At 32.3% G+C, this 19,220-nt stretch overlaps 1 protein-coding gene across 3 annotated transcripts in view; it reads left to right on the top strand.

Moving 5' to 3' along the window:
* Positions 1–19,220, top strand: part of HtrA2 (HTRA2-related serine protease) — a 71,051-nt gene that overhangs the window by 26,342 nt on the left and 25,489 nt on the right. For all 3 annotated transcript variants that reach the window (XR_004757749.2, XR_004757748.2, XM_035356395.2), the window contains exons 4-5: positions 12,080–12,191; positions 13,877–14,057. Coding sequence is in view for 1 of the 3 variants with exons in the window: in XM_035356395.2 (XP_035212286.2) it covers positions 12,080–12,191; positions 13,877–14,057 (293 nt within the window). In the remaining 2 variants the exon portion in view is untranslated. The remainder of the gene's footprint in view (positions 1–12,079; positions 12,192–13,876; positions 14,058–19,220) is intronic.

Here is a 19,220-nt window from a genome sequence, read left to right as displayed (position 1 = left end):
AGGAGTGTTATTATGAATGATCCAGCAATAGTTATGATTAGTGTTACAATCATTGAAAATAAATTTACAGATTTTATTAAGTTGAATTGAAAAATAATAGTCTATATTTTTCTTGTAATTATTAGTTCCATTGGCTATAAATCTAAATTTTAATGGTGTTTTATGGAATTTGGGAATCGCATAAAGATTAGTAAATCTGTTGTAGTTTGCATTGAAAGTAATATTGAGTTTCTTATGAAAAGTTTTAATCCTGTTTATTATAGATGTTTCTGTAAGGTTGGCTAATTGATAAGTAGTTGCGTTGAGAAGTTCTTTATGAATAATCTCAGTGTAGAATTGTTTTCATATAATGCTAAAGTTATTAGTTGCTTTATCTATTTTTGTAATAGTAAAAAGCTGTTTTAATTTACTAATATCTGATGTAAGTTGCGACCAATTCAGCGTACTTTTAAATTTGAGGTGACTGATTTCTGTGGATATGTGTTGAAGAATTTTAGCTTTCCATTTGAAGAAGGTATCTATGGGTAAATTCAGTTGATAGCTTGCTTTAACTATAAATTCGTTGATGTTGTTTTCGAAAGTCTTGTAACAGTAATTTGTAGTCATGTTTCTGACTGGTCTAAATTTTGTACCATAACTCATTAGTGTTTTTAGTTGATGGTTTTGTATGATATTCAGGTTGCCAGTAATTATGTGCTGGTGATGAGAATCTACGTAATTGCTGTAAATTGGTGTCTTACAATGTCATTCTGCAGTTTCATCTATTTCATGGTGGTTAGTAAGCAAGTTGCTTAAGGTCCTTTGATATTTAAATGCAATCATTAGTATCGTGTCAACTGTGGGGAAGTAATCTTTACAATCTCTGATGATTCTTGAGAAATGAATATTGTCAAACTGCGGATGCAGAAAATTGACTTTAAAATAAATTTTGCGTTGAGTGAGACTATTAGAGAGTCTGAAAAGACTAAAATCAAGAATCATGTCTTTAATGATTTGTATGTTGTCGTAGCTTTCTTGAATGAATTTTTTTTAGTTTGATAAGGAATTTATTAGTACAGGAGTGTAACCAGTTGAGATGTTTCTTGGGAAAGCAGTCTGAGTCAAAAAAACATTTCAATTGTTTTTTCAATGCAAGTGTATTCAAAGTGGATAAAAATCTCGCATTATTTTTTATTTTGCTTCCTCTTTTTCCTCTCTGCGTTTTGATGCTGTAGAGTTTAAATTGGCTGAAAATAGACTTCTTAGAAGTATCTCTATGACTATGTATATAAGTGTTAAGTCCATATGGATAAAGTGAACGTTGTTTTAGTATATAGAGAGATTCCTGAAAAATTCGTGTTTTGTGATTGGGTATTATATCTAGTATCTGAAGTTGAATAGAGTTGAAGTCATGGTGTTTAAAGTGTTCTAATTCTGCTGTATTAAGTTGTGATGGTGTACTTATTTTAATGCTATTTTTTTGTGCGTTGAATTTTTTGATTTGAGCTCTATGGTTATTGATTCGAAAGTTAAGATTGTTTTTAGTCTGTCCTATATATTTAATATGTCAAGTACCGCATGTAATCATGTAAATACAGTTAAATGTTTTTCATAGAAATTGTTTTTTGGGTTTACCTGTAGCAGGCATGGCGTTAAATTTTCAAGTTTGTCATCTAGTGGAATGACATTTAGTGATTTCAATATGAGTTAAACTAGCAAGATATAAAAGTAAGGAGGCAGCTAACCTTCAATACAGTAAAGTTTTTGTATAAGAACTTTAAAACTTAAAAAGGATGGAGATAATATATAAAGTGGGTACATTAGGTAAGAGATAAATAGCGCTAATAGCTGCTATTTAGCATATCAAATGTTGTATGAACTTAAATCCATTTAGTGCGAATACAAGTTATTATTACTTGCGCAATTGCTGCAAAGTTAGTTAATAATAATTTATTTCCTAAACAGTATTGATTAATTGATTATATTATCTCCTAAGTTTAATTAAAGTAGAATTATTTTAAAAGTGTGCATCCATACTGGTAAGTTATATTTTGAAAGATGTTTTGAAGTAATTTGAAAGCAAAATGTTAATAATGTTTGAACGGGGACTGGAGTTAAATCATCACGAAGAACAATATATCAATTGTAAAAGGAAAAATTAAAACATGTAATTATTGTCATTGATCGGAAATTAGTTGACTTTTCAAGGGGAACAAACCAACTCCCGTTCAATGAACAATAATTGATAAAAATACGTAAATATGAAAGTGTTTCGTCTTTACTCGAGTTATAAGTTAAAGCCAAACTGGCAATTCTAGTCAGGCCAAAAATTTCCGCGAATAGTTGCTACTCAAAGAACTTATTCTCATGAAGCATTTTAGTCAATTCAATTTTGAGTAAAAATCAATTACTGTAGAGAAATCCTGTAAAACTCGAGTAACCATCCCCGACACTATCATCTTTATGTATTTGAGTACTATATTATTTGTAGAAATTAAACATTGGAAATTGTCATTATGAAATCAAATTCAAAGTAAAGTTGAAATAAACATAGAAGATTATAAAAAAAATAAATAATGCAAACTTTGTAAAAACAAATCAAAGAAAACGTAAAAATAATATAAATAAGATCAGTGAATGTACATGAAGATATAAATTCCAGAAAGGTATTAAGTAACTTACATTCTTTCTAGTGGGGGAGTTGGCAAAGTGTTCTCTTCGTGTCTGACTCAGAAGTGTAGGGTGTCCGAAAATTCTTAGCGGCAGTAGGGGCTTTGAATAATATCAGTCGGTAAGACTTGGGTGAAGTAATTTATGGTAGTGGGTGGGACTTGGAATTCTTGAGGGATGTATTTTGTGGAGTTCTTATCTGAGAGAGACCGTCTTAAGATTTTTTTGAAAATACTAGTGAATGGAAATTAATTAATTTCTGGCTAATTGTTGTGTCACAATGATTAAGAATTTAAGAAAGGAAAAAGGCATTTTTGCTGTCCAAGAGCTAATAGACAGTCTAAAGGCAGGAAATAGGCGCATTTTTTTAGTAACAGTATAGTAACAGTATATGTCTGAAGACAATTAGCTTTTTACAATATATACAATTGAGTAATTACACTATATACAAATCTTTCAACTGACAGTCATCCAACTTATACCGCCTTCTCAGGTTTAGGAATAAATTATCATATCCCTATCAGTTAAATGATTTAGAGTGAGTATTTAACGCCTGTTCTTTTAAGGCAATGGTTGATAAATTGAAAGGGAATTAGATTATTTTTGAGAATTTTGATAAGGATCAAAATTTCGCGTTGTAAATCTATTGTATCTGTGCATATAGTTTTAATTCGTTGTATTTGATTAATTATAGTATTGTTAATTACTTTTTTGGATATGTTGGAGTTCCAATTTATTAATTTGTTAGTATTGAAATAGAAGTTTCTTGTTTTGTCAAAAAGTAAAATATTTTTGTAGTTAATGATTTGAAGATCTAATATTCATTAATATAAATCTTATTCATTACTTTAATACTAATAAATATATATCAACAACTTCTAAACCATCGCATCTCTCTATCTGTATGTAAATATATGACTTATTAGATGTGTATATATATGTATGTATGAATACAAAAATGAACATTGCCAAAAAGTTTATTTGAAGTTATTTCTAATTCAAATAATGATCATGTAATTGGCAGCAACTTTAGTCATCAGTTCTTTGTAAATTATTATGGATATGTAATAATTAGTTGAAAAATAATTGATGAGCATTTGAGTACTAAAGAGTGTACACATTTTGTTTTTAGGTTAAATTCATAATTATATCATACGTATGATCTATGTAATATAAACATGACTAAAAAATAATAAGAAATGTAACAGCTGTGCATTTATAACATTTGATTACTTAAAACAGTACACAACTGTTTATTACCTTCATGTGTTCATAATGAATTGTACTTTCCATAGTGGCCAAAGCATCGTTGAACACTGGTAGTTCTGTCTGAGGTTAGAATGCCATGAACGGCTGGCTACATGGGAGTTTTCTTGGTTTTCCCCATTTGTAATTGGCGTGTGAGCCAGTTTTAAAAAAATCTTTTACAAAGGGATCCCTCCTGTTAGGCAGATATCTCTAGAGGTTTTGCCGTAATCACATAAAACAAACTCATAATGTGCACCTCCTAATTTCTAGAGTTGGTATAATTAATGTGTTTTAGTTATATTACCGAGTGTTCTATGGGACAGTAAACAACTCGCACATGTTTGATTGCTCATGTATTCATTTGCTTTACTTGATCTTCATTTTGCTGAATAGTATCTGCTGGCTGTGAGGATGTAAATGTCAGCCATATAGATTTTTGTCATAGGTCTTTTTTTTTGTCTGTTTGTTTATATTTATATCCAGTACACGTTTTAAACTAGTCTTATTGTGTACAGAATTTGGCTGTTACTGATGACCAGAAGTGTGTTTATCTGCTACTTGAAGTGTCAGAGTGGAGATCAAAATGATTAACTTGATAGCAATCACCTTTCTATTATCTTCCAAAACTAACAATAAAGTTTAAAACGAAAAGAGTGTGAGCGATACAAAACAACATGAAGAAGCAAATGTCACTTTTGCCAATCTGAGCGATTACTGATTCTTGTTTGGCTTTCAGTCTGTTTACTAAGTGAAGATGGTAGCCCGATTTCGCGGAAGTGCGATTCTCAGAATTCTTCCAAACGTTTTGTTCTGGCAACAAATATTGTATTTGATAACAGCATTACTGTTTTTAGTAGGTGCCAGAAATAAAGAAAGATATGACGGATGTTTCAAACCCTAGTCATCTTTTTAAAATTATTTTTTGATGAACTGCTCATGCTTCATATTGTTACTGAAAGTAAATGTTTTGTAGACAAGTATATGAACCAACATCTTGTGAAAGGAAAATCAAGAACAAAATCGTGGCATTCAACCAGTTTAGAAGAAATATACATTTTTTTGGTGTACTGATTTCGCAAGGTATAACACCGAAAGCTGATATTTCACTTTACTGGTCTAAAACTAAATTGATCGAAACTCCATTTTGGGGATCTTTTTTATTATACTAACATAATTTTTATTATACTTTTGCTCTAAATATTAAATTTTGTGCTTTCATTTTTTTCTTTGTTCATTATTTTGTGAAAATAAACAGTTTTTAGAAAGTAAAACTTGCATTTAATTTTCCCCTAATACATCACATAACTATGCATACCTGTCTCAAAAATGGTGGCACTGGGGAGTGAATCTTATACGTTTTCTTCGGCAGTTAAGGTGTCTAAAAAAATCTGCAACTTTGTTTTAACTACTTCAAAGAAATTCTTCCAACCCCAAATTGTCAATTTTTCTAAAAAACACTTCAGATGAAACCTTTCAGCTAAAAATACACAATAGTAAAAAAAGGTTAGCTGTTGATATTCCATAAATAGGACGCTAATTTTTCAAAAATAGCAAGATTTGGCTATATAGTGCTATTTGATGATTTTCAAAATGCAGGTTTAAAAATTTGTTAAGTCAATAAGCTAATCAATTCATGCAGCAAAAGTATAAAAGGACCTATTAAGAGATAATAAATGAAAGATGTATAATTTTGCCAAGAATTCAAAGTAACTTAAAAATGAAAGGTTAAATACAACTGGTAGAAGTTTAATCTGTGAAAAATTAGGTCACAATACAAGAAAGTCTTGAAATGATTTTACCATGAGAAAATATACTGTTGTCAATTTAGAGCAGGGTTTCTTAAACTGTGGGTCACAACCCCCCCCCAAGGGGATCTGCAGTAGGGAGTCGCCAAAAATTTTAGCAGTTTTGATCTTTTTTTAACTTATAATAATTTTACAATTGCCAAATATTTTCACACACTGTATCTGAAAATAGATAAAGATAAGACAATACAGACAAAAAAAAAAAAAAAAAAAAAAGAAAAGAAAAGAAAACGTTTTGACGCATTCTTTTTATAATATAAATGTTCATTTTCCTTGCTTTGCACGTGGCGCTGCCATTTCATCTGGTTACTTATTTAAAATTGTCACTTTGTTCTGTGTCTTAAAATTAGTAAGCTAATGACCTAAAACTGCAATAGTATATTACAGTACAAGTGAAAATGACAGTTTCACTCATGTGTTTGTCAGATTTGCGCAATGCTTATGGGGTCCAAAAAAGTTTTTGTGAATATTATGGGGTCCTGGGGGTGACGAAAAAATCTCAGTGATAAAAAGGGGTCGCAACTGAAAAAAATTCAAGAAGCCCTGATGCCTGATGCAATACAGGCATTAAATGCTAATAAGTACATTGCACATGTAGCACAAATGAGAAGCAGTAAAAAGTTATCAATGCTGTAGTATATTCCATATGAGTTTGCATAGAGTCAAATTATAAGTTCACAGAATTGCAGTACTATGTGTCACTGAACTAAAACAGATATTTCAACATGGGTTCAAATTACAGTGAAAGGAATGGGTGTGTGGGAGTTTTAATAGTTTTCTGGAGAGGCAGTGTGAATTTACTCAGTGTTGCTGACTTTGTTGACATTTCTCTTAAAAAAGTCCTTTTAAAATTTTTCTGCCATCACCATACAAAGATATCTTTCTTCTAATAATAAGAATGCTGTAAATTTTCCCCCTACTTAAAGATATTTTGGATACATTTTGCTTTTTTTAGGAAGGGGGTCTTATACTATACCATAGTTTTATATCTTTTCCTTATAATCCTGTTGTTGTTGCTGTCCTGTTGTCCTGTGTATATGATGAGTGTTTTTCAGATTCATTATTTGACGAAACATTTGTGATTTTGGTGTCAAATATGTTAACGGATTCATTTCCATTCTCTTCAGTTGTTGAAGATAGTTTTTCTTCTATTACTCTGTCACTGAAGATAGTTTTTCTTCTGTTACTCTGTCTGCCATAATATATGCCTTAGCCATTCATGTTCTTTTAAAATCTTTGAAATCAGATTTTTCACTTTATTATCTTCTTACATAAATTCTGTTAATTTCAAATGCCTGGCTGTGTAACCTTGATACAATATCCAGATGATATAATATGTATTTATATGTACAAATAAACACATAGTTTAGAACTAGAAGTCTAATCCAGTGTCTGCTTAGTTTTTAAACTTTGGCAGTCAACTTAAGATGTTAGTTAAAATAAAGTTAGAAGAAATATTTACAAATAAGTGACAATAATTTGGATTTAAATAAATGTATGTAACATGAATAAAACAGGGAATTTCATTATAACTAACTTCAACAGAAAGATTGCAGTGCCTTTTTAATGTGGGGACACTGGTAGTTCGGTCCGAGGTTCGAATCCCATGAACAGGCTGGCTGCATGGGCATTTTCGTGGTTTTCTCCATGTGTAACGTGTATACGAACCAGTTTTCCTTAGAAAGTCCTCCACGAAGGCATCAATCCCCTTAGGCAGATAGCCCTAGTGTGCTTTGCCATAATTAAATAAACCAAACCAAACCAAACCTCTTTAATGTGGAATTTTTTATGAATATTTTCATTATCTAAAGCCATTGAAAGAAAATAATTCTTAAAGCATGGCAAATCCCGAAAGGAAATTTGCTGTTGGTGACTAAAACCATTTTGTGTATTTTTCCTCCATCCACAGGAATTTAGCAGCTAACTTAATATCTTTCTTTTTGCAAGTGTATAAGTTAAATGCATTTTCCCCTTTAAACCCATTTAAAGTAAGTGCAGATTGCAGTTTTATTGGAAAAGAAGCATTTTTTGTAAAACATTGAAATGAGGGGCAATGCACAAGAACTTGCAAATACTTCTGCTCATTTAGAAGTGTGTATTGTTAAAGGAATTAGATGCTAAATCAGTGGGAAAAGAAAATGGAAAATATGCAAATGTTTTCCATGAAGCAGCTCTGTTTTCATGATATGAAACTTTGTCAGAAGATTTGCTATTGGTGATCAGATTCTTCAGTAAGTTTACCAATGTTGGTCAAAAACACCATATTTAACACTTTTGTGGATTATCCGTAAAATGCACACTGTCCACGAAAATATATATACACCCAGAAGGAAGCAAACTACTATCATGAAACTTAACATTTATATAGTGTATGAGGAAATAAACAAATGGTTACAAATTCAGAACAAAAGATTGTTTTATGAAGAAGTTTTAGCATGAAAAGGGTTACAAATTAGTAAGTACTATAGCCTCCTCTGGCAACTATACAAGCTGAAACACGGCATAGCATCGAATCAAGTAGATCACCTGTGATCCCTTGTGGAAGATCATGCCATAATCTTTGCAACTGGGCAGTTAATTCACCAATATTCTGGGACAACTATAGTTGCCTTCCAAGCATGTCCCAGACGTGCTCTATTGGCAATAGTGGTGACTTGGCGCGCCACTGGACTATGGCCTAGAAGATGTTGGTAGAGTTGCGCAGTATGTAGACAAGCATTGTCTTGCCAATAAAATGGACTTGGGTGACTTGATAACATAGGCTGTACAGCTGGCGTTAAAATGTTCTCCGCTTAACTGCGAGCCATTATAGTGCCTTGAAGGATGCCTAGAGGTGATCGTGTGTTCCAACAAATCACTTCCCCTCACTGTCACACCTTATGTAATCCCTGTATGCCACTCGATAACAAATACCAGATCTGACTGCTGGCCTAGGTGCTTCCACATGCATGTGCTTTGGTAATCAGCATTGAGACTGAATTGGGATTCATCACTCAAGATCACTCGCCTCCAGTCGACAGTGCCGGGATGTGGGGTCAGTGGTAGGCATCTTAACGGACATCGGCAGCATATACCAGTGCTGACCAGTTGTCTTCGAATGGTCTCTCTTGATGCCACTAGATGCCTGTAAAGTGGTAAATGGTGTCGAATCGATGCTAGCGACATTATTGGTGCAGAAGGGACTGCTTTTATGATTGTTCAGTCCTCGCACTCATTTGTGTTCCTGGGATACCCTGACCCTTCACGACTGTAGACCATCCATTCTGTGATCCATTGTCGCCAACACCAAGCAACTACCATATAGCTCTGACCGAGGTGGCAGTTGATATGGCTGTTCAACCAACCTCCTTCTCTGAGGCCTATTATACGCTCCTTCTCAAAGTCTGGCAACTGTTCGTACTGCTGCCAGTTACATATTGGAGGCATCTCTACCCACAATACTATCAAGTTGATAGATTCGTTTGAATAGCCCTACAGCATGAACAATCATGCTTTTAAACTTTCCCAGCTATGCATTTCATATGCACATAGTGTGCTCACCCTTGTCTCATTAGCGTCAAAATTTAAATCATTTGCCAGACTACATTCCTGCCGATTTTCGTGATTATGGATCAACTTCTTCTGAGTGCATGTCTTTTTTTGTGTGTGTCAGAGTGTATTAGCAAATAATTCATTTACTATTATGTATTTTTGACTTTGTCCCTGAGGGACTATTGATTTTGTTTTGCAATTTTGCGTCGAATCACTGTGAATGTCCATTTCACTTTTCAAATTGTTGCCACCAAATATTATTGCCTTGTATTATATTTTAAGAAATTAAATGATGAAGAATCTGCATAAATGTATATATGTTTCTTGCATTGTGATAAAATAACGGTACCTAGAGCCATCCAATTTTGAATGGCGTAATCCTACTGCTAATATGGGCATCTGGAAGCCCAGATTTGAAATTTGGAATTTGTTTTATTATTGATTTCATATTTTGCAAAATTTTAACGAATTTTTGATTAATAAACTCAAGGATTTCAAAGTGAGCAATGGCAATGTTGTACAGAAAAAACATTTTTATATTCAGCGTGTGAGACTGTGTGTTGGAAATTCTAAAGATATGCTCAATTTAAAATTATTTCGTGATATTACTCTTGAATTGAATTTCATGGTTTAAGTGCGAAGAACATGATATTAAATAAATAAAAGTAACACAAAAAATGTTAAAAAAAAACACCCCTTTGAACATAATTTAAAATCTGAAACTTTGCAGATTTTTTTAAAATTAATGCATTCTTTTTATTTTTTAATTATTTTTTTGTTTATGTATTTTTTAGAAAACTTCAGAGTTTAAGGTTTGGAAGACCTTACTCATTAGAGCAATTTCCAAGTCTTTAAATTATTTCTAAATGGCAGAGACTGTCTTGAAAATTTAGCCATATTGCCAGCTTCTTAGCAAGGCAGACAATTTCAGGTGGAGCGCTGTAGGAGACAACTGCTTCGTATAACACTTCACCTGAAAGATTTTTCCTAATTGTAATATCCCAGTGGCATAAGAAACTGTTTGACTTTGTAGACACGTTGAGCCTTGAATTTCAAATGTCCATGCAAAAAATGTACATTGTGCTAAATATTTATACACACCTTTGGATGATGTCAAGCAATTATTTGCATTTCAAGGAGCATGTCTATCTCATTAGATGATAATTACATTAATTTTTTTTATTGCATCAGAAAATAAATCAGTCTGAATGGTTACTTTACAAAATATTGTTTTTGTGCATGTAAAGGCAATTTTTGACATTGGTTTAGTTAAAAAATTCATTTATTCCCTTTTTGTAGATGATGATTTGTAGATTTGTATTTTAAATAGCTAAGAAGTCCTTTCTAATTTATTATTTTTATTTATGGTGTAATGAAATGCTAAAATAAACTAAAAGTTCTCTAATGATTGTTCATAAAATATAGATGTATGCAGTGTGATGGTCTGTATAGGTCTCCGTTAAAACAAAAAATTGTTGAATGTTGTTTCAGTTTTCCATGATATCCCAAATTTTAAAACCAATAGACCTATTTTATGATACCCATTGTAGAGACATTAGGTATTTTTTGAGAGCAGGAGAGATATAAAATAAGCAATGCTCTCAACGGGACTCAAACCACAGGCCTCTCACATGTTAATCTCAACACCACGAAGGCATGCTAAGAAGGTGGGAGAAATACGTTATGTACTCCTCCTTTTAAAGAGCGACTGGAGATTAGGGGACCCAACCGCCAAATCCTGGTGGTGGAGAATCGTCATTCAGGATCTTTTTTAGTTCGGGCACCACTGTAGAAACATTAGGTATTTTTTTAAAGCTGGAGAGATGAAAAATGTGCAATGCCCTCGCTGGGACTCGAACCACGGACCTTTCGAATACATGCCGAGTGTGCTGACTACTACACCATGAAGGCATGCTAAGAAGGTGGAAGAAATACCTTATAACATATTTAATTCATGTGAGAGAAACAGATGACATCTTTTTGTATTGCTGAATATGATTAAAAAAATGATTGATCAAATTTACCGACTAATTTGGAAATTGTTTGCATATTTTTGTAATGGTTAATTAAAATGGGGCATTGCATTTTGGTATCTTTTACTGTAAAGGAACTATAATTCCTTCCTAAAATTATGTTATTGTCTTGTCCATAAATTTCATGGAAGAATGGTTGCCAAGAGCCTCAAGGAGGTTGAACTTCTAATTTCACCCCAATTTTAAGGGAGAGCACCGCAGGGGTATCCGAGGGTCTCACACCCTCTCTTCTACCACCAGTCCACACAAGAGGACTTTTGGCTGACTATATATTTAGAATGCCCCAGGCCACAAAGACCACTATACATTTGCAAACATCTATGCCTTCTTCAGGATTCAAACCCGGGACCTTTGATACCGCAGTAGGCTCCTCTAACTGTATACGGTCTGGGCAGTCTCAAATTATGTTGATGGAATCAATTTTGTCCATCAGATGAAATTGCCAGAAAATCTAGTGGTATTCTTCCAGAACGCCAGATATAATTTTAGGAATTTATGTTAAATAATATAGATGCCTCTTCATATAAAATTATATCTGTATTTTTTCATACAGAGGAACGAGAACGCTTCTGCTGGGGGTAAAAAAGCTTCTGTATATGTCTATTTTGTGCGAATTTAAAACCACTGCCATCTAAAAACATTTTGTCAATAATTATTTAAGAATGATTTTCAAAACATTTTTCATAAATATTATGTATCTTAAATTAAGAGTACATTTTATGTTGGTTTGAAAGAGAGAATTTCATGTAGCAATTTTTATGTTCCCAAACTAAACTCATACTGTATATGAATAAATTTTATGAAGTTTTGCAGGATGGTGAAGCTATTGGCATTAACACAATGAAAGTTACCGAAGGGATATCATTTGCCATTCCTTCCGATCGTGCTATAGATTTTCTGAGACGAACTGAAGACAAACAAAAAGGTTAAAAATAAAATTATTGTTATTGATATTTTGTAACCAATATCATGCCATTTAATGCTAAAGTTTTGCATGTTTACTTAATCATGATGTTACATACTTTCTATCATATATTATGACTACTACAATTCATTCATGTTTCTTAAAGCTAAAAAGTGATAAAATTTTTTTACTTTGTGTAGAAGACCTGCTTAAGCTGTATTAAAAATATTACGTATTTTGTAATTAATGATTCTGTGACATATATTTTGTAATACATTTCAACTAATAAACAAACAGTTATATTTGCTTACGTAAATTGTCGAATTTTAAAATGCTAAAATTACTAACATGAAAAAATTTCATAAAAGTATTCAATAATGTTTCAAAAGAAAAGCTGGTATGTTTTCCCCTGCAATTAAGCGCCCCATTTATTAAGTTGATTTTTAAAACTGTGTGTAACAGTTTCCCATTTGAATATGGTTTTGCAGAAATTATTTTGTTTTTTTAAGAAACACTAATTGATATCACACTATCCATACTCCTTCATTTCATAAGCACATTGCAAAAAATCCATGGAGCACTCATAATTTGTCCATAATTCTATTCCTAATTATTAAGCAGATAGAGGCCCATAGTAGTTTTGATTATTTTCGCAAATTTTTTAACATTGAAAAAGAGTTCATTGCTGTTGATATCTTTGAAATGACAGAATAGTTTAAAAAACAGAATTGCAAGCCACAAAAATGGAAAACGGAAAATAGTTTTGCTGACAGTATTGAAAGATCTGAACCGCTTCCAAGGCACAAAAATTACTTTTAATTCTTTTAATAGCAGAATTTATTAATAGAAATGAAGGGTGTAAAAAAATATAAATTTTTTATGCATTTTGATGATGAAGTGAAACAGTTTCTATTGTTTTTAAACGAAGATGACAAATTTAATTCTGCTACACAAGTTTATCATTCTGTCAGAGACATGTCATCAATGTTTCCTAATGTAGAAATTGTTTAAAAAATTGTTTTGACTATTCCTGTTTCTAATGTATCTAACTAAAGATCCCTCTCTATCTTAAAAAACGTAAAAAAACTATTTAAGAAGTACAATGTTAAATAACACCTATATATCGAAAACAGTTGATGAATTTGCTGAAAAGAAGTCTAGAAAAAAAGTTCTTCAACTTTCTACTTAGTAGCCATCTAATTTAATAATCAATTATTTTAATTTTTAAATATTCTATAAAATTTCAGTTTGGTATTTTAGACATCTTTCCCATAGAATATTTTAATTTCATTATATAAATTTAATTTTTATGTATTTTAGTCTTGATGTGTTGGAAATAAATTTTTAGAAATACAAATTTTAAATTACAGATACATTAAGTGATTATGTATACTTAATTATTTATTATATTTTAACACTAATTGATTTTCAAGTATATAGGTACGTAAATGCTTAAAACCCCTAAAAATTTTACCGTCAGCGTCTTCCAAACAGCTTAACCTGCCTCTGACTACTCTAGTAGTCATGAGTACCATAGAATTTTTGGATTTTTAATTAGAGTATAATGTTTACAACAATATTAGAATATACGTTATGCTGTTTTACTGGAAAAAAAATTTTAAATGGCAATAATTATTTTATCTTTTAATTGATGAATGTGCTTATATGCAATTCATGTTAATAAAAAAATCTTTTTTTCTGTTAAGAATCTTGGAGTCCATTTGGTAAATCCCCTGCTGTGACAATACGACCAAAATATTTAGGAATTACAATGCTCTCATTAACACCAAGTATTGTTCAGGAACTTCAAGAACGCAATTCAGAGTTTCCTGATGTTCAGCATGGTGTGATGGTGTGGAGAGTCATGTTAGGTTCACCATCGTATGAGTGAGTTCTTTTGCTGTACTAATGAACAGAAATTCAAAAACTTGTTTTGAAATTATTTAAATAATGTAAATAGTTCTAGGTATTTTTTATACTTGTCGGTTCTACTAGCAAGTAATGATTAATCGCCAAGTGATAGAGCAAATTCCCTTTTTTTTTCATGCATAGTAAATCCCACCTGATACAAAATGAGGACAATTTTTAATTTATCTAGTGAAAATGAAACTGTTGCATTTTTTCATAAAAGAAGTATTTTGCATTCCCCTCTAAATTCTGGAAAAGGTGTGAATAAAACTTTTTTTGAGTAGGAAAAACTTTTTTTTTTTACATATCTTAAAATTCTTTTTTAGGTACGTTGTTTAAACTTAACATTTTTCCCTTTGTGCTTTGGTTGCCTGTAAAACTGACCAGTACCATTTGTTCTTTTAACTAGATGAAGAATATTTTTGTTTACTTTTTTTTCTAACTGCAGCTTCTGAGTAATATTGCATGAGCTTCAAGCAAATGTAATCGTTTTCTTTACTCTATGGGTTTTTTTTAAATTCATTATTTATTCATATTATTATTATCTGTGTTTTGTAACAGTTTATGTTTCAGAGAATGGCAATATACTATGTTGTTCTTCTTGTTAGAGAATTAGTGTAACTTTTGTTTTCATCATTTGAGAGTATGAGTAAAGGAATTATTTAATTATTGTAGAGTCATAAATAACTAAAGAGATATAGATAGTTATTTCCGAGTAATAAATAGTTCTTGAGGTAACAAATTTGGTGAGAATTTTTGAACATAATTGTAAACTCAGCTATATCACCCCAGTGACACTAGCAACAAAATTTAGCATGTGGTGAATCGGCAGCTTTTTAAAAATTATGGAATTTTGATTCTACACTTGATATTTCTCTCAGTATTTTTTTAATTATTGGGGTTAAAATAGTATCTGTTGACCATTAACTAACTCATTCATATTTCCTCATTTAAACCATTAAAAGTGTTAGCTCTAAAATGTTTTTTAACTGCAGTACAAGTCACATTATTTTTTTTTCAAGTTTGTATAATCTCTAAATTTATCGATGTTTCGCTGATGGTAAAGGTGTATTTGTAATACCATGCAGGGAAGATATGTTTCACACTCAAAGATGATGTAACAACAAATCTTTAGACATGTGAAGCTGATTAACTCCCAAAATCTTACAACCTTTTACTAGTAACCATTATCTTTCCAATGACATTGACCCTAGAAATGCAAGAATTTGTTGAAGAGTGAGATTTCCTGCATATCTGAAAGATTATGAGTTATAATGCTATCACTGGAAAGGGGAAGTGACAACATCATTTGCATTACTAAAGTGGCTGTCAAATTCTACACATTGTGATTTTCTTTTTGCTCAAATAGCAGCAGTAAAAGTGCTTGGAATAAGAAAATAAAATTAGAGTTTGGTTTCAAACAAAGTAAACTCAGTATCATTTGTTTTACTCCTGCTTTCTTGTTAATAAAATTATTCAAAGAAGTTTGTTCTCTGTAATACACTGAAGACCAATAGAATTAGCGAGAGCTGGCATTATGCAAGTTTTGAGCCGTGTGCAAGCCTAGAAGTGACTTGCAAATAACATAAAGAGCAGTTTGACAAGATAAAAAGTGCTGATCATGTTATCAGTAACAGTCCAAAGCAAAATGTGTAGGAGTACAGATCTAAATGCATTTGATCATAGCCAAATCGTCGTGGGCCTGACAAATGAGTCAATCTTTTTTAAGTAGTGCAGACACTCGAATTTTCATGTGCCACTGTGTCAAGTGTGTACAGTGAGTTTGTCAATTCTGATAAACCATCCTTGCCAGGTTCAGATGCCACGGACAACAGCATGTGGATGACCGAGGTCGGCATCATCGGATGCCGACCTCGATTGTAACAGTGGATGCCGACCTCGGTCGTAACAGTGGATAGACAGGCCACAGTGCAACAGATCACCTATCATTCACTCTAATGCACAGCGATGTGTAAGCTGCCACACCATATAAAATCATCTACTCTGTATGGGGTATAGGAGCCATCATCCTACAAGAGTCCTTGCACTGACTGCCCAAAACGTGGCACAACAATTAGCATGGGCATGGGCACATTGCCATTAGACTGTTGAGATGTGAAGAAATGTTGCCTGGAGTGATGAGTTGAGATTCACTTTGGTACACGACAATGGCAGAGTATGTTTACTATGTAATCCACATGAAGCGATGGATCCATCCTGCCAGCAGGGTCTCTTCAAACTGTTAGAGGTGATATTCTTGTCTGAGGAGTGTTCACATGGACTGAAATGGTACCCCTGGCACATGTGACATTATCTGTCACAGATGAACATTACCAGGATACCCTCGACAACCATCTGCCCCCCTCCCCATATGCTCGTTTTCGGCAGCCCACTATAGAGATTATCTTTTAACAAGACAATGCTGTATGCCATCGCTCCCAAATTTTATTAGAATTGTTGGATGAACATTTCACAGACCTGCACATGCTTTCCTGGCCATTAAGGTCACCTCATCTGAATATGATCAGGCACATCTGGGATGCAATTGAGAAAGATGTTCGAGGTTTGTCCTTTAATCAATGAACCTACATTGTTTACTCCTGATATTACAACTAGTTACCTTCTACTGATGTATATCCTTTAAAGTGAGTGTGGATGAAAGAATATTCTGACCTCAGATGGCCAGCCAAATATTAGATTAATTGGTTATTTACAAGAGAAGCTGCGAGGAAGATAAAAGATTAAAATTGTCAGTTGAGGAGTTTTTGCATAGAAAAAGATTATATAGAATATCTTTATATGTGTATAACAGAAAATTAAGAAACACAGCAAACTATTCTCCAGGTTCTGTTAGTTGATATTTAAAAAATATGTTTGTTTAGCGAGAGCAGATATGACTTGTTGGCTTATTTGTATTGTAAGAAATATTTAAGAAAAACTAAACTCAGTGGCGCAACAGCCCTACTGATCCAAGGCCTGCAGTGCCCTGAAATCTGCTTTCTTGACCATGGGCCCCGGGGTGCATCAGTGTATGCCCTAAACAAGTGGTCAGCTTGTCGCAGGACCCCCAGTGTTTAGTCCCCAGTGAACTAGGTACTCATTTTATCGACCCACTCAAGGAATGAAAGGCTGAGTCAACCTTACCCAGCCCAGGGATTGAAACCCGGACCTGTGGTGCAGCTGCGCAGCACACTAGCTGCTTCACCACCGGGTGGTAAAAAAAATATTTATTTGTACTATTTCAAAAAGCTATGTCTTTTCACCATCACTATAAAGGCACTTCACCACTGCACATAATGCACAGAAACTTGCATGCAAGTCGAAGTGCATGTAAATTATAATGTAATATCTGTTAAGTTATAGACAATACATTCTTGATATGTGCCACATATTTAAAAATTAGCTGGCTACATAAATTTAAGGTTAATATTAAAGGACAGCAGAATTTACACCTACAAGTATGGATTTGTTTAAAGCAAACAAATTACTGAATTATATTCCTTTTTTGTTTAAAAAGAGAATGCTGACATGGGTGCAAAAAATGATAGAATAATTTCATTAGTAAAATTAATTCTTTTCTTCTACCACTGTACATTAAAGAGTGTTTTTACTGAAAAATTAATTTTTTTATGTACATAAGAAAAAAGTGGCATTAAATTTGCTGTCTTGAATTTTCTGAAAATGAAATTTTTTTTACATTCAGAATTGAGTGTGATTGACAGGCATCTGTGGATTACGCAGTCATGGGTTATCAGATGCTGTTATTATAGTAAATTATCTTCATCTGCTCTATCCTGCACCATAAGCCTCCACTATTTAATGGCTCATGAATCAATTTAATCTACCACTATCTCTGCCAGTGTGCTTTTTCGATGTCAAAAAGATTAAAAATCCAAAGATAAAAAAAGATGGATTTTTTAATCCATCTTTTTCATCCCTCTAACTTAAGTTTACAACGAGTATATACATCACGTGATTATTTTTGTACGTGCAACATAGCATGATTCTTAAAACATTGCTGTGCAACAAAAAATTAACTATGTGAACTTTATTCAAAATGTGAATCGTAATACTGATCCTCTCACCAATACTGAAAAGGAACTTTGGGAAGCAGCTGGATTGTTGTCATGAAATATATGAAGGGGCAAAAAAGATAACCGTAACCTTTTCCTGAGGGCTGGGACATATATGTCCGGCATGATCCCTACTTTAAATGTGTTTCAAGGAACTTTAGTAAATTATTGAGATTTAAATTTGACACCTTAATATGAAGTATGAAGTACAAGATCCTGTCAATTTTTTTTCTGCTCCTTGCTTTTAAAATAGGTGACTAAATGGCCCTAATAAATACAAAATTGGTCTCAATAGCCCACGGGAAGAAATATTCTGAGATTTAGGAAACTATTCCCAGTTTCAATGAATTATTCAAATGAATTGCAATGATTCAACTTCTAATTTTAATTAAAGATACTGCTTATATGTTATCGTGTTTTCTTTATATTAACTAATTTAAAGAAAGAATGCTATAATTTTATAAAATGTCTGCATAATAAAAATAAATTATTTACAAATACTGTAAAAGTTTATACATTCTTAAAATTCATTTTATATTGAAAAGCTTAATTTATAAAAATGTTATCAAAAGTATCAAGAATAAAATATGTCCCTGATTTAGAAGCAACTTTTGCTGGGACTGCTAAAATGGCATTTGTTTCATGTCAAGGACTTCTTATATTTATCATAGCATTTCTTTTTAGGGTTACTGTAGGTTTAGATATTTGTTTGGTATAATTTGATAGATTTTAGTTATTCAAATCTCATTTACATAGAAATTAATAGGAACTGCTTTTTTATTTTAAACTAATTTCCTTATGAAAGGTTTGGAGCACTCTGGCGCAGCAGAAGTTAATATCTTGTTATACATAGCGTATTTGAAAAATATTGTTATAAGTTTTTATTTCCTTTAATAGTTACTTTAGTATAAGCTTTCAGTTACAAAGTTCTGTAAGATAAGGTCGATTTATTTTTTAATTCAGTGTTGGTCCTATTTCCCCTGTGTGCGTATCTATAAAAACTATTTTGTAAAAAGAAATTAAATTTTTTATATGATCCATGTTAAGAAAAGAAATTTAGTCAGCATTC

The sequence above is a fragment of the Stegodyphus dumicola genome, chromosome X2 (assembly GCF_044657685.1).
Source record: "Stegodyphus dumicola isolate Sdum_Otavi_A_Nest chromosome X2, ASM4465768v1".
In the NCBI taxonomy this organism is placed as follows: domain Eukaryota; kingdom Metazoa; phylum Arthropoda; class Arachnida; order Araneae; family Eresidae; genus Stegodyphus; species Stegodyphus dumicola.
This window is presented reverse-complemented; position numbering and strand designations above follow the sequence as displayed.